General features: G+C 42.6%; 1 protein-coding gene across 15 annotated transcripts in view; it reads right to left on the bottom strand.

The window, feature by feature from the left end:
- ppip5k2 (diphosphoinositol pentakisphosphate kinase 2) overlaps window positions 1-21812 on the bottom strand; it is a 68809-nt gene that overhangs the window by 45593 nt on the left and 1404 nt on the right. For 14 of the 15 annotated variants that reach the window (XM_029710426.1, XM_029710429.1, XM_029710431.1 and 11 more), the window contains exons 2-7: window positions 19280-19879; window positions 17918-18113; window positions 14965-15055; window positions 7860-7945; window positions 2689-2843; window positions 329-430 (exon numbers count right to left, since the gene is read on the bottom strand). In XM_029710426.1, coding sequence (XP_029566286.1) covers window positions 329-430; window positions 2689-2843; window positions 7860-7945; window positions 14965-15055; window positions 17918-18113; window positions 19280-19453 — 804 coding nt within the window. In that variant the 5' untranslated portion in view covers window positions 19454-19879. The remainder of the gene's footprint in view (window positions 1-328; window positions 431-2688; window positions 2844-7859; window positions 7946-14964; window positions 15056-17917; window positions 18114-19279; window positions 19880-21812) is intronic. The other variant, XM_029710427.1, reaches the window with a different exon arrangement.

Here is a 21812-nt window from a genome sequence, read left to right as displayed (position 1 = left end):
TAATATGCAGTTTTAGCTAGATCCCTTTTCAGCTGAGCCCATGAGATAAGCAGGATGATATATATACTGCTGGGTTGGAGCTCTCCTATTTCGGCGGACTCCGCAGTCTAGATGTGCACAGTCACTCTCCTCTCATCATTTTTGAAACCGAGACAGTGTTCCGCGAGTCATAACACATAAATCCTATTATGTTGTTATTTAAGGCAAATATTGACTCTAAATTCACCCCTGAGGATGCCATACTTTTTAGACAGTAGAATGGAAAACACTGAAGTAAACACGTTTAACACTTGTTTAACACAAACGGCTGTTGGCTAATGGGATGTACCTTCACATCCGTTCCATCCGTTGGCATGAACTCTTCATAAATGTAGGATCCAGTTTTTCGCACATTGCTCTCGGGCGAATAAACACTACTTCTGCTTCCAATCTAGAGGGAAGATCAGGTGGAGAGAAATAACATGGACAGCCATGAATGCTGTACCGTGGCTTGTACAGCCTCTAGCTAGCCTTGCAGGGTATTAGAGCCTCTAGCTAGCCTTGCAGGGTATTAGAGCCTCTAGCTAGCCTTGCAGGGTATTAGAGCCTCTAGCTAGCCTTGCAGGGTATTAGAGCCTCAAGCTAGCCTTGCAGGGTATTAGAGCCTCAAGCTAGCCTTGCAGGGTATTAGAGCCTCAAGCTAGCCTTGCAGGGTATTAGAGCCTCAAGCTAGCCTTGCAGGGTATTAGAGCCTCAAGCTAGCCTTGCAGGGTATTAGAGCCTCAAGCTAGCCTTGCAGGGTATTAGAGTCTCAAGCTAGCCTTGCAGGGTATTAGAGACTCTAGAAGACTCTAGATATCCTTGCATGGAATTAGAGCCTCTAGCTAGCCTTGCATGGAATTAGAGCCTCTAGCTAGCCTTGCATGGAATTAGAGGCTCTAGAAGGCTTTAGCTAGCCTTGCATGGTATTAGAGGCTCTAGAAGACTCTAGCTATCCTTGCATGGTATTAGAGGCTCTAGCTAGCCTTGCTGGGTATTAGAGACTCTAGCTAGCCTTGCAGGGTATTAGGGGCTCTAGCTAGCCTTGCAGGGTATTAGGGGCTCTAGCTAGCCTTGCAGGGTATTAGGGGCTCTAGCTAGCCTTGCAGGGTATTAGGGGCTCTAGCTAGCCTTGCAGGGTATTAGAGCCTCAAGATAGCCTTGCAGGGTATTAGGGGCTCTAGCTAGCCTTGCATGGTGTTAGAGTCTCTAGCTAGCCTTGCATGGTATTAGTGGCTTGTACAGGCTCTAACAGGTTCTTGCAGGCTCGAGCTAGCCTTGTATGGTGTTAGAGGTTCTAGCAGGCTCTAGTTAGTATTACATGCCAGTAGGGGCTTGTTAACACTGCAGAGATGTTGCTAGAGCACTGAGTTATGGCCTTAGTTATGAATTTTGACAGCAAAGTGTGTGTATGTGTACTACATGACCAAAAGTATGTGGACACCTGCTCGTCGAACATATCATTCCAAAATCATGGGCATTAATATGGAGTTTGTCCCCCTTTTGCTGCTATAACAGCCGCCACTCTTCTGGGAAGTCTTTCCACTAGATGTTGGAACATTGCTGTAGGGACTTGCTGTGGGGAGTTGCTTCCATTCAGCCACAAGAGCATTAGTGAGGTTGAGCACTGATGTTGGGCAATTAAGCCTGGCTCGCAGTCAGCGTTCCAATTCATCTCGAAAGTGTTCGATAGGGTTAAGTTCTTCCACACTGATCTTGACAAACCATTTCTGTATGGACCTCGCCATGGGCCTTCCCCAAACTGTTGCCACAAAGCTGGAAGCACAGAATCATCTAGAATGTCATTGTATGCTGTAGCATTAAGATTTCCCTTCACAGGAACTAAGGGCCTTAGCCCGAAAAACGGCCCCAGACCAAACTTTCCAGTTGGCTTTATGCATTGGGGCAGGTAGCGTGCTCCTGTTATCCGCCAAACGCAGATTCGTCCGTCAGACTGCCAGATGGTGAAGCGTGATTCATCACTCCAGAGAACGAGTTTTCACTGCTCCAGAGTCCAAGAGCAGTGAGGTTTACACCATTACGCTTGGCATAGCTCATGGTGATCTTAGGCTTGTGTGCGTGCAGCTGCTTGGCCTTAGAAACCCATTTCATGAAGCTCCCGACGAACAGTTATTGTGCTGAAGTTGCTTCCAGAAGCAGTTTGGAACTCAGTAATGAGTGATGCAACAGAGGACAGACGATTTTACATTTTTTTTATTCTTCAGCACTCGGTCCTGTTCTGTAAGCTTGTGTGGCCCATCACTTCGCGACTGAGCCATTGTTGCTCCTAGACGTTTTCACTTCACAATAATAGCACTTACAGTTGACTGGGGCAGCTCTAGCAGGGCAGAAATTTGACAAACTGACTTGTTGGAAAGGTGGCATCCTATGACTGTGCCACATTGAAAGTCACTGAGCTCTTCAGTAAGGCCATTTTTCTGCCAGTGGTGGTCTATGGAGATTGCATGGCTGTGTGATCGCTTTTATACACCTGTCAGCAACGGGTGTGGCTGAAATAGCTGAATCCGCTAATTTGAAGAGGTGTCCACATACTTATAGTGTGTGTGTGTGTGTGTGTGTGTGTGTGTGTGTGTGTGTGTGTGTGTGTGTGTGTATATATGGCCTATTAGTGTATGGATGGATGTCATGACCATTTGTGTGCATCCTAACCTTGCGGAAGAGCCTCTGGCTGCCTCCTCCAGCCGAGGTGGGGTAATAGATGTAGACATTGTGGTCCTCGGCGCTCACAGGCTTCTCAACAAAGGGCTTCTGGAACACTTCACCGTTCACCTCCACGTGGTCCTCCCCCTCCACCAGGTTACACTCTGGACAGACAGCACATAAATCAAATCAAATAAAATGTATTTATATAGCCCTTCGTACATCAGCTGAAATCTCAAAGTGCTGTACAGAAACCCAGCCTAAAACCCCAAACAGCAAGCAATGCATGTGAAAGATGCACGGTGGCTAGGAAAAACTCCCTAGGAAAAACTCCCTAGAAAGGCCAAAAACCTAGGAAGAAACCTAGAGAGGAACCAGGCTATGAGGGGTGGCCAGTCCTCTTCTGGCTGTGCCGGGTGGATATTATAACAGAACATGGTCAAGATGTTAAAATGTTCATAAATGACCAGCATGGTCAAATAATAATAATCATAGTAGTTGTCGAGGGTGCATACATACAACTGGTTATCTATGGGATTATCAGACCTTGATCTTCATTCAGACCCCTTAGCAGCAACTCTTTACATACAACAGTGGTCACTAACCCTGGTCAAAGAGATATATCCTGTGCAGCCATTTAATAGTCCAGCACCAAACCAACCAATTCTGTAGCCTGGTCCCAGATCTGTTTGCGCTGGTGTTAGTACAGTGTTTCTATGGTGTCTGCATGACAGAAGAGTTGTTACCATAGCCTCTTTTACTGCTGCTCTTTAATTATTTGATACTTTTATTTCTTATTCTTCTTTAGGTATTTTTGTTTTTTAACTGCATTGTTGGTTTGAGAGCGCTTGTAAGTAAGCCTTTCACTGTAAGGTCAACACCTGTTGTATTCGGCGCATTTGTGACAAATAAAATTTGATTCGATTTTTATCACCTGCCATTCAAATAACAATTGCATCATCGTCATCCACTCTCCGTTCAACTCACTTGATAGAATCCGTAAAAAAAATTTTGAATTACAATAAAGAGTTGGCAAGAGAGCAGAAAGAGACTGCAATTCTGCACATCCGGTAAATATCTAAGACAATGGTTGATAACTCGACAATGAGAGTATTTTAGACGGATTCTTTCACCCGATTTGAACGGAGAGTGGATGAATGATGCAATTGTTATTTGAATGGCAGGTGGTAAAACGGGCTATGGTAACGACTATTCTGTGATGCAGACACCGTAGTAACGGAGATAAGAAAGAAAGATGCAAAAGAGATTGAAAATGGACAAAAACAGAAGTGTTCTTGGATATCCTGACAGTTCAAAGGCCTCTTGCGGTGCGGCAGAATGAGAATTTCATACATTGATGCTTTTCTCCCTTTATAATCTGGTTTTATCCAACAGAAAGGGAAACTCTAATCTTCTTATGCCAAGGCAGTGTTTCCTTTAGGATTTTAGTTTAGCAGCGGAGGCAAAGTAAGCGAGTGTATTTGGGGGGGGGTGTATTTTTGTGATATTTTTGGTGTAGAACTGAGAAGGTCACTTCCGGTGACTTTTTAAAAATGACATTCTGCTTTAAAATGAATGAAAATTCAATTATGTTGTCAACCATCTGAAATATAATGCTCCCTTTAAAAGCATTATAACCTGTTGCCTAACTGATGCGGCATAGCGGCTTTAAATAAATTGGCTAAAGCATAGGGTTGCCCATCTGCATGTACCTCACTGAAAACCCCCCCCCAAAAACAGCACAGTCACTAATCTAAACTGCTAAATTCAAATGGGGCCAGATGGTTTCTCACCCATTAACCTAATATCTAATTAAGGCCTCCATGGCAGTGACTATGTATGAGTAAAGTCCCTGTGACCCCACTGGCTAGGACACAACCTGACTTTGGGAGGGAAGGTTTCTCCGTTTGCACAGAGGCTTATCTGTTCGATTTCACAGCAGCCGTCACTCACAGCCACTTTACTGCTGCGTGTCTGAAAAGACCTGTTCCAACGGGAAAAACTAAGTGGACGTGGCAGACGTGCAATCTGATATTTCATTTACGAATTGGTTGAGATTATGCTAAGGGTTCATTTTAGGCTAATAGACCTATTAACAGGATGCTGGTCTGAAAAGTCCTCTTAGTGTTCTGACACGATGGGCGGGGTGTTTAAGTTCACTTGACTAATGCCCATTGGCCGTTCTAAATAGGCCTTCTCAACATCCTCTGGTAAATACATGGAATTCTACACAGTTTATTTCAATGAATATGAACGTAGAGATGAAACAACATGGAATTGTAGTAGAGATTCCATTTCAGAAAAAAGAAATGAAACACCATAGTGTATCCCATTTATCACAATGGAGCCAGAGGTCAAAGCAGACAGTCATGTCAACAGATGGCCTCCTTAAATTGGCCACCCATACTAGAGAACCAGTAGAGAAAAACAGGGAAAGAGAGGAGAGTGAGAAAGACAGAAGACAGAGGAGACAGAAGGACTAGTCTACAGTACATAATCCTGGAAAAGGGAGAGCAAGAGCGAGTGAGCGTGTGCGAGAGAGCGAGCGCGAGAGAGAGGGAACGTGGCAGAGAGAGATAGAAAACACCAGTGTGAGTGGGTGTATAATCACTAAGCAGTGCAGAGCTGAGACAGGACTGAGACAGGAAGCAGGTCTCCCAGGCCTAGTGGTGCTCCAGTTTTACTCCTCAGAGCAGGGGGTGGACGGGAACGAGACAGCTGCTAACACACACACACACACACACACACACACACACACACACACGGTTCACTGCCGCTACACAGCTGTGCCTATAGGCCCATCTGAACGTTTTCATTTTAATGAACACAACCCTGTGTACCAGGACTGGATTAGACCTGGTGCCCATTCAAACATTGTGTGGTAGCCACTCAAACAACAATGAGGCATCCAATCTAGACAATGAGGCATCCTGAATGATCAATGGTCCGATCTAAATTCATCTCAGAGAAGTGTTGATGACGTACACTTGGGAAAGGCTAGCAGATAATATGTTAAGAGACGCGATTAGGGCACTTTGCCAAAAGATAAAGCCCTACCATCAAGGGAATGAGCTAAATTTATGCAGTAGCTGAATGGCCTTTATTTGCCAACAGCAACAGATGTGGTGTGAACAGGTCTATCCAGCCGTAGCTCATATTCCTATTGGATTTGAACATGATGGCGGAGGTTCATTTCAGATGCCAAATGGCTGCATTGTCCTTTATGACAGTATTGTTTCCGCTAAAACAGTATTGTTTCCCCATCTGTTTCACAGTCATGGCTAGCTGCCATTTTAATAAGACTGAAATGTAAAACAGTTTTATCTCTGTAACCTTTCTACATGCCAGTAATCTTGATGTTTGTAGCAATCTAAAGGACGAGAGAGGAATTTTAGCAGTCCTGATTGATTCCATTCCAGATACGACAGATTTTAGAGGAATTTTAGCAGTCCTGATTGATTCCATTCCAGATACGACAGACTTTAGAGGAATTTTAGCAGTCCTGATTGATTCCATTCCAGATACGACAGATTTTAAAATGTAAAAAAAATTGTTTGTACATTGAGCTCTGTCCAAAATCATGCCAGTAGACATGGAGGAAAAAAAGGGGGACATATTGGACTAGACAAATAACATCACTGGCTAGGTTTTCATGCAAATATTCTAAAATCTACATAAAGAAAATATGCGCATTTCCCCACCAGCGGTGTTTCCACCAAACTGACTCGTTGAGGATAGAAATGAGTGCGTGATGAAAGTAGTGCAGAGAAAATGTACCTTCTCGCTTAAGTTTTCAAGTACCGAATAAAAATCTAGAAGGTCAATGTGTTTCCATCACATTTTCAACTGTACTGATAGTTTTGTCACAAAAAAAACTGTTGCGTTGAATAGCAAAGGTGCCTCCTCTGGTCTTGGCACTCTAGCCAACAGCTTGCCGATATAGTGCGGTAGGATGTGTTGGGTAGACTAGTCTACATGAGATTATTATGGATATGTGGTTATTTCATCAATATTTGCACATAAAAAGGCATTTCCGCCACCATTTCTCACATAATTCAATTTACAGTGGTTATTTCATCAATATTTGCACATAAAAAGGCATTTCCGCCACCATTTCTCACATAATTCAATTTACAGACACAAAAAGATCCAACCATGTTGAACAAACAATTTATCTGTCGTCATTAATACAATTGTACCGAAACATCCTGTTTCTATCACAGCTGTCTTCATTTCCTTTCCACACGGGTGAACTTTACTTGCATAACAACTGCGGATGGAAACGTGGTTCGTGAGTAAATCTTTGAACACAATTTCTAGTTTGGATTATCATAACAATAAACTACAACAACAAAAAAACGATGGCACAGACCAAGCAGCGCAACAGGAACCATGATGTGTTTACAGTTTAACACGAGGTGCTGGGCAGAAATCAAATGGAAAATAACACAACGGCCTAAACACTGATCTGACACTGATTCATAATGTTATATTGCTATACTGAAACACTTTTTTGTGTCACCATCATTAAGATATACAGAGGTGCATTTGAGAACATGCCCCATATTCTATGAATAAACTTAAAGGGACATTTACACATCAAAGCATGCCTGATGTTTGCAAACGTCAAACCTGTTCTTCTGTTGAGGTAAGTCCACATCCCAGGCCATCCCTTTTGTAGATCCAGCTATATGCCACAATACCAAGATGAATGGAAAAGAGAAGCGCCATTTGATTTAAAGATTGGCTGTGCTCATCTTTTCCATTCATCTTGGGGTTGAAATGTTTACAAATTATATGAGATTAATTTATTTATTTGTATTTATTTTATTTTATTTAACTATGAGCTGAAATGAAAGCATCTTCCGAAAATGAACATTCGGATTATGGTGATATTATGTCTGAACTGGTAAACAATGTAAAGTTTAGAGGTGTAATCTAACATGATAAGTACTCATCTTGACATTAGATTACTTTTGAAGTCTGAAAGCACATTATAGATTTTTTCCCCTAGCATTCAAAAAACTTAATTCAACCAATCAACTCATCATCAAGCCTCTGATTATTGGAATCAGTTGTGTTAGTGCTAGGGACAAACAAAGAAAAATGTGCACAACTTTGGGTTGCCAGGACCAGGATTGAGAAACACTGCTTTGACCTTTAAGGTACTGGGTACTAACCCTCTGGTCTCGCAGGGTCTCTGTTGAGAACGGCGTAACGTGGGAGCAGGATGCCCTGGTTCTTCAGGATCCGGTACACCTCCCTCCTGGAGGAAGAGAAATGCTAGATCAGCTGACTGAGCAGCAACAACATAGGGATCAAACCACTCTTTTCATTAGCTGTGTGGAGTCAATTAGCCTGCAGCAAGGCTTCACCTTTAAACAGCTGTGTGCTGTTTCAAGTCTTTTTGAATGTGACCACTTTCTTAAAGGGATATTTCAGGATTTTAGCCCTTTATCCACTTCCCCGGAGTTACATGAACTCATGGATTCCAATGTTCTGTCTCTGCATGTGGTTTTATAGAAGTTGCTAACTAGTGCTAGAGCAATCGCTAGCTAGCGTTAGCTCAATAATGAAGTCTATGGGTATCTGACTTCCAGTTATTGTGCTAACGCTAGTTAGCATTGGCTCGCAAAACTACCTCTAACTTCTTTGATACTGGACACAGAGACATAAAAATAGTATCCATGAGTTCATTTACTTTTTGGAAGTAGATTGGCAAAATCCCGAAGTATCCCTTTTCACCCTGCTTCTTGATTGAACTGGCCTTTCACTAGCCTGTACAATGGCATCTATTGACTTAGCATTTACACTATATCAAGTGGTGAGTGTCAAGTTTTGTTTCATCATATCGTAAATATAGGATAGGCCCATTGTACAGCCAATCAGCAATAGGGTGCTTCCAAATCAGCACAGTATTACCTATATAGTGCACTACTTTTTACCATCAACACTCAGAAATGGGAGTCAACATCGGCAGTTGACGTGCAAAGAGTCGAGGAATCAATACATTTGGAGTTGATTCTCCACCACAACGCCGCCGTCGTTAACAGTTGGAACAATCCGAGAAAGGCTAGGGACAGAAGTGAATCCCTGTATGGCAATAATTTTAGAAGTTAAATGAGAAGGAAACTTTGCAGGGTGGAATTGAGGCTCAGTAATGGTGGTACAGGTCACTAGTGCTAGGCCAGGTCACTAGTGCTAGGCCAGGTCACTAGTGCTAGGCCAGGTCAGTCGTGCTAGTCCAGGTCAGTCGTGCTAGTCCAGGTCAGTCGTGCTAGTCCAGGTCAGTCGTGCTAGTACAGGTCACTAGTTCTTGTACAGGTCAGTCGTGCTAGTACAGGTCAGTCGTGCTAGTCCAGGTCACTAGTGCTAGTCCAGGTCACTAGTGCTAGTCCAGGTCACTAGTGCTAGTCCAGGTCACTAGTGCTAGTCCAGGTCACTAGTGCTAGTACAGGTCAGTCGTGTTAGGCCAGGTCAGTCGTGCTAGTCCAGGTCAGTCGTGCTAGTCCAGGTCAGTCGTGCTAGTCCAGGTCAGTCGTGCTAGTACAGGTCAGTCGTGCTAGTACAGGTCAGTCGTGCTAGGCCAGGTCAGTCGTGCTAGGCCAGGTCACTAGTGCTAGGCCAGGTCACTAGTGCTAGGCCAGGTCACTAGTGCTAGTCCAGGTCACTAGTGCTAGTCCAGGTCAGTCGTGCTAGTCCAGGTCAGTCGTGCTAGTCCAGGTCAGTCGTGCTAGGCCAGGTCAGTCGTGCTAGTCCAGGTCAGTCGTGCTAGTCCAGGTCAGTCGTGCTAGTCCAGGTCAGTCGTGCTAGTCCAGGTCACTAGTGCTAGTCCAGGTCACTAGTGCTAGTCCAGGTCACTAGTGCTAGTACAGGTCACTAGTGCTAGGCCAGGTCAGTCGTGCTAGTACAGGTCACTAGTGCTAGGCCAGGTCACTAGTGCTAGGCCAGGTCAGTCGTGCTAGTCCAGGTCACTAGTGCTAGTACAGGTCACTAGTGCTAGTACAGGTCACTAGTGCTAGTACAGGTCAGTCGTGCTAGTACAGGTCAGTCGTGCTAGTACAGGTCAGTCGTGCTAGGCCAGGTCACTAGTGCTAGGCCAGGTCAGTCGTGCTAGTACAGGTCAGTCGTGCTAGGCCAGGTCACTAGTGCTAGGCCAGGTCAGTCGTGCTAGTCCAGGTCAGTCGTGCTAGTCCAGGTCAGTCGTGCTAGTCCAGGTCAGTCGTGCTAGTCCAGGTCACTAGTGCTAGGCCAGGTCAGTCGTGCTAGTCCAGGTCAGTCATGCTAGTCCAGGTCAGTCGTGCTAGTCCAGGTCAGTCGTGCTAGTCCAGGTCAGTCGTGCTAGTCCAGGTCAGTCGTGCTAGTCCAGGTCAGTCGTGCTAGTCCAGGTCAGTCGTGCTAGTCCAGGTCAGTCGTGCTAGTACAGGTCAGTCGTGCTAGTCCAGGTCAGTCGTGCTAGTCCAGGTCAGTCGTGCTAGTCCAGGTCACTAGTGCTAGTCCAGGTCAGTCGTGCTAGTCCAGGTCAGTCGTGCTAGTCCAGGTCAGTCGTGCTAGTCCAGGTCAGTCGTGCTAGTCCAGGTCAGTCGTGCTAGTCCAGGTCAGTCGTGCTAGTACAGGTGCAATGCTTAACGTTCTGAAACCATTGTTGCTGGCAGCAGCTCAGCTGCATTGTGAATCATATGGAATTTTATACTTTCTTTGTATCGTTTTAACGGAAAACTGATAAATTGCAGTTGAAAATGTTTCCATTTGTCACATCCCTAGTGCACAGTAGCCTAATGTTTTGATGAAACAAAACATTTCAAACAATAGCCTACATTTTTAGCTGGGTATGCGCTAATATGCATCTACTTGTATAGTGTGTTCGTCTGAATGCCTCAACATTTTTCTTTCTGAAACTCTTTAGGGACTATTGTGATGAGTCCAAAGAGTACATTTGGAGTGAATCTGACTTAGTCCATGAGAAGGTTTATTTATGATTATTTTAAGCATTTCAGACAAAAAAGTTAGTTAATAATTTCCTTATTATTTACAATATCAATGCCAAACTTAATATGGTTCATGGTGTTAATGTCTTTGATGACTCTACTAGGGCTGCGGTGGTCATTGAACTTTGTCAGCCGGTCATGCAGAAGACTGCCGGTCTCACGGTAATCGACCGTTAATTACGCCGCTACTGATGCGTGTCTTTGGAACATCTACATCTAAAAATAAAAGCCTAATAAATAATTTTAATAAAACACCATTACAATAAACCTATTTTTTATTTTAGGCAGGTCTAAAGAAACATTATGATATGAAGAAAATATATTTCAGAAGAGCAGAATATGAGTTGGCCTACTGTATGTTCATTTAGCAGACTAGATACTGTTTGTTATCTGGCTATGCGCCATGCCATGGGCTGTAGGCTTGTTTGTTTAGCTGACAAGATAGGCTTATAAGTCCCATGCCCTTATTTTATACTAAGAATAATATTATTAAACTTACCTGTATAAAATGGAAAGGATATTTTTCCCATTCCAGAGCAAGTGCGCAAGCATATGAAGTGTTGATGTTGAGTGTAAAAGTGATCATTTGAAACATGTCCTATATGCTAGATTTAGAGTTATTTGGCAACTTTAGTTGTGAATGATACAAACCTTAAAATGTCTTAGAAATCAAACCATATATGGGCTGCATGATGCGACTATAGGCTATTGATGATTTGAGAAAAATCACAACAAAAAAATAATACTTGATCTCTGTTCCTTGCCTCAGGCTGCACAAACTGTTCTCTCCATCAAGTGATCATATTTTCACCCATCACACTATTCTCAATTGAATCTCATCTTTACTAATATGTAAAATTAGTTTTGACTTAGAGTGGACCATTAGCAAATGGGAAGCAACAGGGGCTGGGGATAAAGACATGTCATCCTATGCAATACAATAGCAGATGGAGGCTACTTTTCAGCAGGTTCTTTTTCTCACTCATGCCGGTAGGGTGACCACATTTAAAAATACTCAAATACGGGACAACAGGATGGTTTGTGGGCCAGCGTAGCCTACATGCGGACCGGAATATGCATGTAGATCTTATTGCAACTGTTTTGTAAGAAAATTAGAGCAGATGGTGTTTACTATATAAATCAAATCAAATTTTCGAATCAAATTTTATTTCTCACATGCGCCGAATACAACAGGTGTAAAATGTTTACATATAACGTTCCTGTATTTTGTTTCAATCAAAGCCCATTCTGCCTAGTAACCGACATTCGCACGCTGTTCCAATCAAAAGCTCATTCTGCCTAGTAACTGACATTCGCGCGCGGAAATGAGGTGGTGTGTTTGGTGTATCAGTAACAATAACGCTCGAGGGGGTGTGGTATATGGCCAATATACCATGGCTAAGGGCAGTTCTTACTTAAGACGCATATATCACAAACCCCCCCCCCCCCCCCCCCCCCCGAGGTGCCTTATTGCTATTATAAACTGGTTACCAATGTAATTAGAGCAGTAAAAATAAAATGTTGTCATACCCGTGGTATACGGTCTGATATACCATGGCTTTAGGCCAATCAGCATTCAGGGCTCGAACCACCCAGTTTATAATACGATAGAGATATATATATATATATATATGTTTCTGTTATGAATCATTATCTTCCAAGACATTCATTCAATATTCCAAACAGTCTGGGACAGCTGTGGGATGCAATAGATCCCAAATTAATACAACCACTAGCATCAAAAAAACTTTTTTATGCAATGTGGCTGACGCAACAGATCAGAACATTTAGCTTGAAATGTTAGAAACTATTAGGCTATTTCTTCACATTATAAGCACAGCAATGCACACATGGTAGTAGGCTATAAGTGCTAATGTTCCATTAAGAGAAAAAAAACATTATCAAAAGTGACCGCAAATGCAATTATGCATGTAATGCTTTTATTATAAAGGTGCATTTTTATGGTGAAAATTATCTTCCCCAAACTTGAAACTCCGCACTGCTTATATATGCCAATTAGGCTCTACACCCCTTGTAAAACAGATTCATGCGCTTAATTTTATTTGGCCACTTTAGTTGTGTTACAAACCTTATTAAAACATATAGGCCTATGGGCTAGGCTACATGAGGTGTGATACAAACCTTATTAAAACATATAGGCCTATGGGCTAGACTACATGAGGTGCGATACTAACCTTATTAAAACATATAGGCCTATGGGCTAGACTACATGAGGTGCGATACTAACCTTATTAAAACATATAGGCCTATGGGCTAGACTACATGAGGGGTGATACTAACCTTATTAAAACATATAGGCCTATGGGCTAGACTACATGAGGTGCGATACTAACCTTATTAAAACATATAGGCCTATGGGCTAGACTACATGAGGGGTGATACTAACCTTATTAAAACATATAGGCCTATGGGCTAGACTACATGAGGTGCGATACTAACCTTATTAAAACATATAGGCCTATGGGCTAGGCTACATGAGGTGCGATACTAACCTTATTAAAACATATAGGCCTATGGGCTAGACTACATGAGGGGTGATACTAACCTTATTAAAACATATAGGCCTATGGGCTAGACTACATGAGGGGTGATACTAACCTTATTAAAACATATAGGCCTATGGGCTAGGCTACATGAGGTGTGCAACTATGACTCAAACAAGTCGCAAAAAAAAGGCATTGTTTCTTATGTTGGGCATCATTCACAAGATATAATTCACAAGTAATCAGACTATTCTTGATTTAAACTTGTATTTATATATACTAAACAATATATGTGTGACATTTGCTTAGATTTAGAATGGACAATTATCATGCACCTGTATCGAAACAGGGGCAGCAGGAACAAATATGTAATCTATGCATAAGTCACTGCATCCCAGCGCAAGAGATGTCACTGCAGTACCTAGTTCGAATCCAGGCTGTATCACATCCGGCCATGATTGGGAGTCCCATAGGGCGGCGCACAATTGGCCCAGCGTTGTCCGGGTTTGGCCGGGGTAGGCCGTCATTGTAAATACGAATTTGTTCTTAACTGACTTTCCCAGTTAAATAAAGGTTCAATTAAAAAAAATAGCGAATGGACGACGCTTTTCCCCGTGATTTATTTTCATGCCAGCCAGGTAGACTACACTCCTGTTGTAAATATAAGCAATGTGCTTAATATTAGGAAAGTTGAGAAATATAGTAGACCTAGTCTATAGAAAGCTGATGAGATCCTCTTTTTATTAGCGACCATCACTCTGTTTTCTCCTGCAATTTCATAGCCTAAAGAAATGTTGCGCAACATGAGCTCATGAAGTGTTTGATTCGATTTTCGATTACATTTGCATTGATGTCAGGGTGATTAGAGGGACAAGAGAGTGCTGAGTACCAGGTAGTTAGTAAGTTCGGTAGGCTACTAATGACCAGCATCAGCATCAGAGCTTGGAGAAGCCTAATTACCATGACTAAACGGTCATGTGGAATTTCACTCCATCCAATGACCCGTGACCGTCGGTGTGGCGGCAATACTAATCTTGGGCTCCCGATTGGCGCAGCGGTGTAAGGCCTGTTGATATGAATTAAACAATCTAGCCGATAGGTATGAATTACACAAGAAATATACATTTATAGATTTTTGTTTTAATGCATTGTTTAATCTTTATTCAACCCGCCCGCCACTTACCCATCGTTCACACACACAAAATGTCATGACCCTAAACCTGCCCACCCCACGGATATAACCGTGGGTTCTGAGTCAACCCGCGCATCACTAGTATGTATGCATGCATCCCAAATGGCACCCTATTCCCTTAATAATAAACAGAGCCCTATAGTAGTGCACTATATAGGGAATAGGGTGCCATTTGGAACAAAATCCATGTCAGGACCTATTGTCTAGTGGATTATTGAACGATGCAAAAGTGTTTCATTCAACATGATTGATTAATTAATGATCAATCAGCCAAGCCAAGTTTAATTTGAGGAAGCATACACTGCTACCCTCTGACAAGAGTTGTACACCTTTGCCTTTAGTGAAACAGTGGTATTCGTTTCATGAGAAATGAAAACGCTAGATTCTCTTGATTGGGACATAGACCAAGACATCAAACATCGGCAGAAGGGAACATCATTCCCCCTTTGATTATAAACTTCAGCATTGCTCAGTTATCCACCAATGACTATTAGCAACCATAATGTGAAGAATGGGCAACAGCATGTCAGGACCTATTGTCCAACACATGCTTTTGACCAGATATGGTCATGATTCCCATAGCAACTGTCAATCACCTTACCTGTCTTGGATGTAGTACTGGAGATCCAGATCGTTGATTACAAACGGGTTTCTGAGTTTCTCATATGCCACTGCTTTGTCCAATGGAAAACCTGAAAAAAAAGACCAATAAAAACAACATGTGTGTGTAGGAGAACAGAGGTGAAGTCAAGCTCATTCAAAAGACCTCTGTGCCAGGAGGACGGAGGAAAGCACATTTACTAACGGCTAATTTCCTAAAACATTTCAAACCTTTTCACTTCATACAAAGGCATTTCCTTGTAAAGCCCTTGCTTTAAAGGCCTTACTAGCAGAGATTGCGTGAACTAAACAGGCATGTGTTGCTCTCTCTCTCTCTACAATGCATTGAGAGATAACATGTTTGCTTTACTGTTTAGCTCATATGACAAAATGACTAATGAGCGTCCAATATGGCATCATATTCCCTACACAGTGCACTACCAGGGCTCTGGTCTAAAGTAGTGCACTATGTAGGGAATAGGGTGCCATAGAGCTCTGGTCTAAAGTAGTGCACTATGTAGGGAATAGGGTGCCATAGAGCTCTGGTCTAAAGTAGTGCACTATGTAGGGAATAGGGTGCCATAGAGCTCTGGTCTAAAGTAGTGCACTTTGTAGGGAATAGGGTGCATTCTGGGACACAGCCTAAACCTCTTAGGTTACCAGCTAGAGTTATCCACCAATGACTAGGGGGACGAGTCTAAACAACAAGCTGAAATAAACCACCAGCCGTAAACAAACTTAACTACAGGCCGCTTGGCAGCTGACCAAATCACATCACAGCTTCTTGGGTGACATAGGTGTGGTGCGCCAGACAGACGAGGACTATGTAGTAAATAAATCGCTTGTCTGGAGAGAGGTCTGTTTACATACGGGCCCTGGTCCAAAGCATTGCAGGCTGGGAAGGGGGTTGGGGGGGTTTGATTGTTATATCAGGATACTAATTTTGACGATATATTATATCGTTGACAATATCGCAATATAATTTTTGCCCAACTTTGCTATACCTGCACTAACATCTGTGTATTTTTTCTTCATATATCTTGTTCATCTTCTTTTAAATAGGGAGCCAAGGTGTTTTCAGCACTTTTATTTCCAAGACTGATCAAAACTCATTTTCTCATGGCTCTCTTGTCCCCCAGCACCAGCAATATGTTTGGAACATCAAATCGCAATAATATCACAGTACCGAATCGCAATACAAAGAAACGCAACACATATCGTATCAGCACATAAGTATCGTGATAATATGGTATCATGAGGTCCCTGGCAATTCCCAGCCCTAATTTGGGACGGAGTAATGGTTTGAGAAAAGCAGGGTGACACCCCCCCCATTTAACTTTGGACGTGCAGACACAGGAAACAATGAGTACACATTGCATGTCAATTACAACACAAAGTCAGAAGCACCGGTGCTGTAACTCCTTAAAAGGGATAGTTCACCCAAATAAAATAAAAATGTGTAGTTTCCCTTACCCTGTTGTTATACCTTGTAAGCTGTCTAGTCTTTTGTTTACCTGGCCACTGTTTCCAAATGCAAACTTCTCAGCATTTGTGACACATATCCAATGCAAGTCAATGTTATCAATACTGGTATTTTGCACTTCATGTCTAAATCATCTATAAGTAACTTTGAGCTACACAATCAGTGTAAGATACTTTAGGATGATTTGCACATGAAGCGTGAAAAAGGATAAGGAAAACAATATGTAATTGAGTAATTTGGGTAAAGTATCCCTTAAAGGAAATACTGTATGAGCTGAAGCACATGCCTCTTAAAAACACCCCCATGCCTCCTTCCAGTAACGGTTACTGTTGTTGCAAACTTCAAAACACTGGACCGTCTTGTGATGAATAAACAGCAGTGTCAACCTAAACAATGAGGGCTGTGTATGCGAGGGCATGGGTAAGTGAGTATGTATGAGTTTGTTTATATGTGCGTGTGTTTAAATACGTGTTGATGTATGTGCATGTGTTCAGGGTGTGAACATTTCAACAAAGTTAGGATCGATAATGTTAAAAAAATTCCTGATAACTAGCCTTCCAATCTATTAGCCTAGATATCTCCTGATAACCATCCTTCCAATCTATTAACCTAGATACCTCCTGATATCCAATCTATTAGCCTAGATACCTCCTGATATCCAATCTATTAGCCTAGATATCTCCTGATAACCAGCCTTCCAATCTATTAGCCTAGATATCTCCTGATAACTAGCCTTCCAATCTATTAACCTAGATACCTCCTGATAACCAGCCTTCCAATCTATTAGCCTATATATCTCCTGATTACTAGCCTTCCAATCTATTAACCTAGATACCTCCTGATAACCAGCCTTCCAATCTATTAGCCTAGATATCTCCTGACAACTAGCCTTCCAATCTATTAGCCTAGATATCTCCTGATAACCAGCCTTCCAATCTATTAGCCTAGATATCTCCTGATAACCAGCCTTCCAATCTATTAACCTAGATATCTCCTGATAACCAGCCTTCCAATCTATTAACCTAGATATCTCCTGATAACTAGCCTTCCAATCTATTAGCCTAGATACCTCCTGATTACTAGCCGGTTTGATGCCTTGTGATTGGACAACAATAACCTACACACGCCACTCGTGAAAAGCAAGAGCAGCATAAATTATAAAATGTTCTCTCTCTCCATGGGCAGCACGATGTAGACCATCTGCATTGTGAATTCACGTGGAATTTTACTTACTGTTTTAATGGAAAACAGATTTAAAAAATGGCCATTTAAACATTGTACATTTGCCACATCCCTACTGTGTTTGTTTGTTTATAAATGGTGTTTGTGTGTCCACACATGTCCATGGTAACCCAGCGTGTCCATGGTAACCCAGGGTGTATGTGTGTGTTTATTCATGTGTACGTGTGTTTATGTGCTTGTGTGTTTGTTGATACGCTCATGCGCACGTGCATGGTAACCCAGCGCTCACCTTTGGAGTGAAATGAGATGAGGCAGTCACAGAGTGGCCAGTTGTCCACAGGCTCGTTGAGGATGACCTCCTCCTCGATGGTCACCACCGTGATGTACTTGAACAGACAGAGGCGCTCCAGGATCTCCTTCATGGGCTTGGACTTGGACTTCTTGGACATGGCACAGATGCCCACAACGATCTGCCTCTCAGGAGGCTAGGGGAGAAAAGATGGGAGGAATAGGGGTTAAGGAGATGAGGACAGGATGGTATAGAGTATTGGAACACAGCCTATAACCTTGGTGCAATGCAATAGTCTCTCGTGTGCCTCCCTCGCTAGGGAGAGGAGATGGAGGAACAGGCACCAATGGGTAAATTTCAATAGTCTCAAGTGCTTTCCTCGCCTTGTCTTCTTTTAGTAATTTTCACTCGTGGGCAAAAACTGGACAGGTGAAAGCCAATTCCCAGGAGACAACCATTTGGTTTGTTTTGAGATCATTACAGATTAGGGAGGGGAGAGGAACTTGATGCTATGAGACTCTCCCTAGACAACTATTGGACTGTCTACTTTAGGTCAGTTGGTAGATTTCCTAATGAGCCTCTTTCTAGACAACTGACTGTCCACTCTGGGTCATTTTTTAAAAACTATGTCATCATACCAGTATTTTACCGTGCATGACAATGGTACAACACACTTGTTATGTAAACCAACCATTGTATTTAGGATTGTTCAAGGTACATTACAGAAGAACATTTTGGGGGGAAAAGTAAGCCGATCAATTCTTCATACAGTAGATGTAATGGCATGGACAGTTATATAACAACTGACGATATTCAGCAAAGCTGATTCAGAATAGAATGTTCAACCATCACAAGCTTTAGAACGGAAGGCAATTCATTTGGGTGTCTCGAGTTACATACCCAATTCATTAAAAATGATATGCATGTTCAGAAAGATGCCTAATGCAAATATATGAGATCAACTCCAAATTTCCACTGCAACATCTCAGCCAAATCCTGATCAAATCCTATAACATGTACTGTGACATAAATCTCTAATTTCCATGACGTTGTACTATTAGATGCTCCAAAAACACTATGAAACAGTCTGTGTGAAGATTTGAACAGACTGAGGATTCCTTTTGTTGTGTGTGAACCCTTTGCTCAATTCAGAACCTGGAAAGTAACTTTATACGTGAGCATATTACACCTAAAAATGGACTTCGATCAAAAGCCATAGATTTACATTTAGTGCAGAATCAAGTGCCTCCACTGCAGTCTCAATTGTGCCTATTTTGTTATGACTTGGATGATCTTCTCTTTATAAAGATGGACGCTTTATCTTCAGTCACTCTGACAATCTCTATGGGCAAATCAACTCACCGAATCATACATCTCGTCATCCTCGTCCTCCTCCTCTTCTTCCACATTCTCGTAGAGGCAGTCGTAGCCCATGACCCGCCCGGGGTCCAGCAGTTCCTCGCCCTCATTGTCGTCGCAGCCTACGAAGAAGCGAGGGTGTTCCCCGCCGTCTGGAGCATCACCTCCTTTAGACATGGCTGGGCCGTGTTGTGGCTGGGGACCCTGGAGCTGAAGCCTGTCCCTCTCCACCACAGACCTGTCTGTGGCTGGCCCTGTGCCTCCTGCTGCACTCCCTCCCCCAAATGCCACACCTCTCACTCACCTCACCTCCCAGCCCCCAAAGAACTAGGCTTTATCCCTCACCCTCTCTTCCCTACCTCAGGGCCTGCCTGTCTGGCACCCAAACCGGTCCACTAGACCCCCTGAGAAAGAGGTGGGGGTAGTTTAAAGAACTTGATGGGGAAGGAAATGTGTTTAACCCTGGTGCATGTCTACTTGCACTATGTGGGTGCTGGGTTACCGTACTCCGTTAGAGGGTCACAGCCAGTGAGCTGGTGCTATGCTCCCTCCGTCCTGTTCCTTACAGCCCAGCATGTTGTTTTTGTCCTCTAACTATCTTGCCTGAAACACACAAACATTTATGTGCTTTATTTGTCCACCACAAAATAAATGATCAAAGGCCCCAAATGTTTGGAGGCCAATAAGGATATTTGAACTTGTCCATCCTTCACATGAGTCATATTGTGAGCATTAATACAGCACACACATACACACACAAAGTGGAAGACGGCAATGAAACATGACGCACACGGCTGTCCTCCCGGTTCCCGCTGATTAAGAAGCAGAGCGGACTATCAAACGGGGTCACGTCATTGCAGAGACAGTGAACGTGAAACACAGATTACAGGGAAGGTCAGATCGTTACGTGTGCTGTCCTAAGAACCTCCCTTTCACGGTGCAGGATGAGAGACACTTTGGAAGTTTTTCACTGGGTACTTATCGGCTATAGCCGGGTAATCCTCATGTCTGAGCGAGCAGAGAGGAAGGCTAGGGAGGAATGCCACTGAAGTAAAAATAAAATGGAGGGCATTGTCTGACAGAATGGCACAAATGAATAGACCTAATTCAGTGAAGAGACATTGAGAGGGAGATGAGGGGGCAAGGGAAAAGGAGCTTGAATTAAATTACACTAGAGCTAGATCCATGTTAGCAGCAGCATTGTCTGTATAATACATTATCATCCTAACTATTCCTGCCATAGGCCTTTTTTTTTTAATATTCCTCATGAAAAAAAACTACTGGATTTCTGGAGTGAAATACACCTGGGGTCGTTGTAGCTCAACAAATGCCCACAAGAACTGAGCCAATTCAACCACCATAAATATTCCAGGCTGTTGACAGCTCTGGGAAAACGATGCCCTTTCAAGATCTGCTCTTTTGAAATACTAAAAGGTAGCTAACTATGAACGGGTGCAACAGACACTGTGTGCGCGCTCATTTTACCCTGAATAATGTTTCCAATCTGTTTTACTCATTTCATATTTATACACTGTACTCTACTGTATTTTATTCAATGCCACTCAGACATTGCTCGTCCTAATATTTAGATATTCCTTATTCCATTTTTTTAATTTTTTTTTTTAGATGTGTGTATTGTTATGAATAGTTAGATATTACTGCACTGTTGGAGCTAGGAACACAAGCATTTCGCTACACCCGCAATAACATCTGCTAAATATGTGTATGTGACCAATAACAATTGAATTAATTTGAATACAGCCAATGCATAGAAAGACAACATAGTGAATTGCATAGGCCTACAGCTGAACTGGGACACAAGTGAACCAGGATTAATGCGGCAGTGGCTAGCCACTCACCTGAAGTGAAAGGTTCCATGATGGATTTATAACAGGAGAGTATGGACACACTTTCCAAAGGTTGAACACTAGCCAAAAATAGCCTTGTTCAATAACAGTAATGTGTATTATGTTGTTCTAGCACTGTAACCATCAACCAATTATATATCTGTTTTTCTTCCGAATGTTTCCACATCGATATAAGGCCTAGCTGACATCCTTTTCACCTGACTAGGAAGTAACCTACTCTGAGCTGTCATCTAGAAAGGACGTACATTTTATCAGTGACTTTCAACACAAATGAAAACAGGCTAGAAAGCTCAAATATAGAGCATTTTGCTGAAAATGTGCATTCAGCAGCATTCTCCTTCTTTTGCTTGACAGAGATAAGACCACACCATTTTGCTGACATCAAATCAAATTGTATTTGTCACATGCGCGGAACAGAACAGGTGTAGACCTTACAGTGAAATGCTTACTTACAAGCCCTTTTAACCAACAATGCAAGTTAAGGAAAAATAAGTGTTAAAGTATTTACTAAAATATTTGGGAAAACAAGAAAATAACAATTAAAAAGAGCAACAATAAAATAACAGTATGCCACTCAAATGCCAGTGACTACTTCACCTTGTGTCGCTCCACCCACACCTCCCATCACCCGCTAGTCTGTTCAATAAACAGACAAACCGGTCTGGATG

This window comes from Salmo trutta, chromosome 23, assembly GCF_901001165.1.
Source record: "Salmo trutta chromosome 23, fSalTru1.1, whole genome shotgun sequence".
In the NCBI taxonomy this organism is placed as follows: domain Eukaryota; kingdom Metazoa; phylum Chordata; class Actinopteri; order Salmoniformes; family Salmonidae; genus Salmo; species Salmo trutta.
Note: the sequence above shows the minus strand (reverse complement) of the source record. Positions and strands in the feature narration are given on the sequence as shown.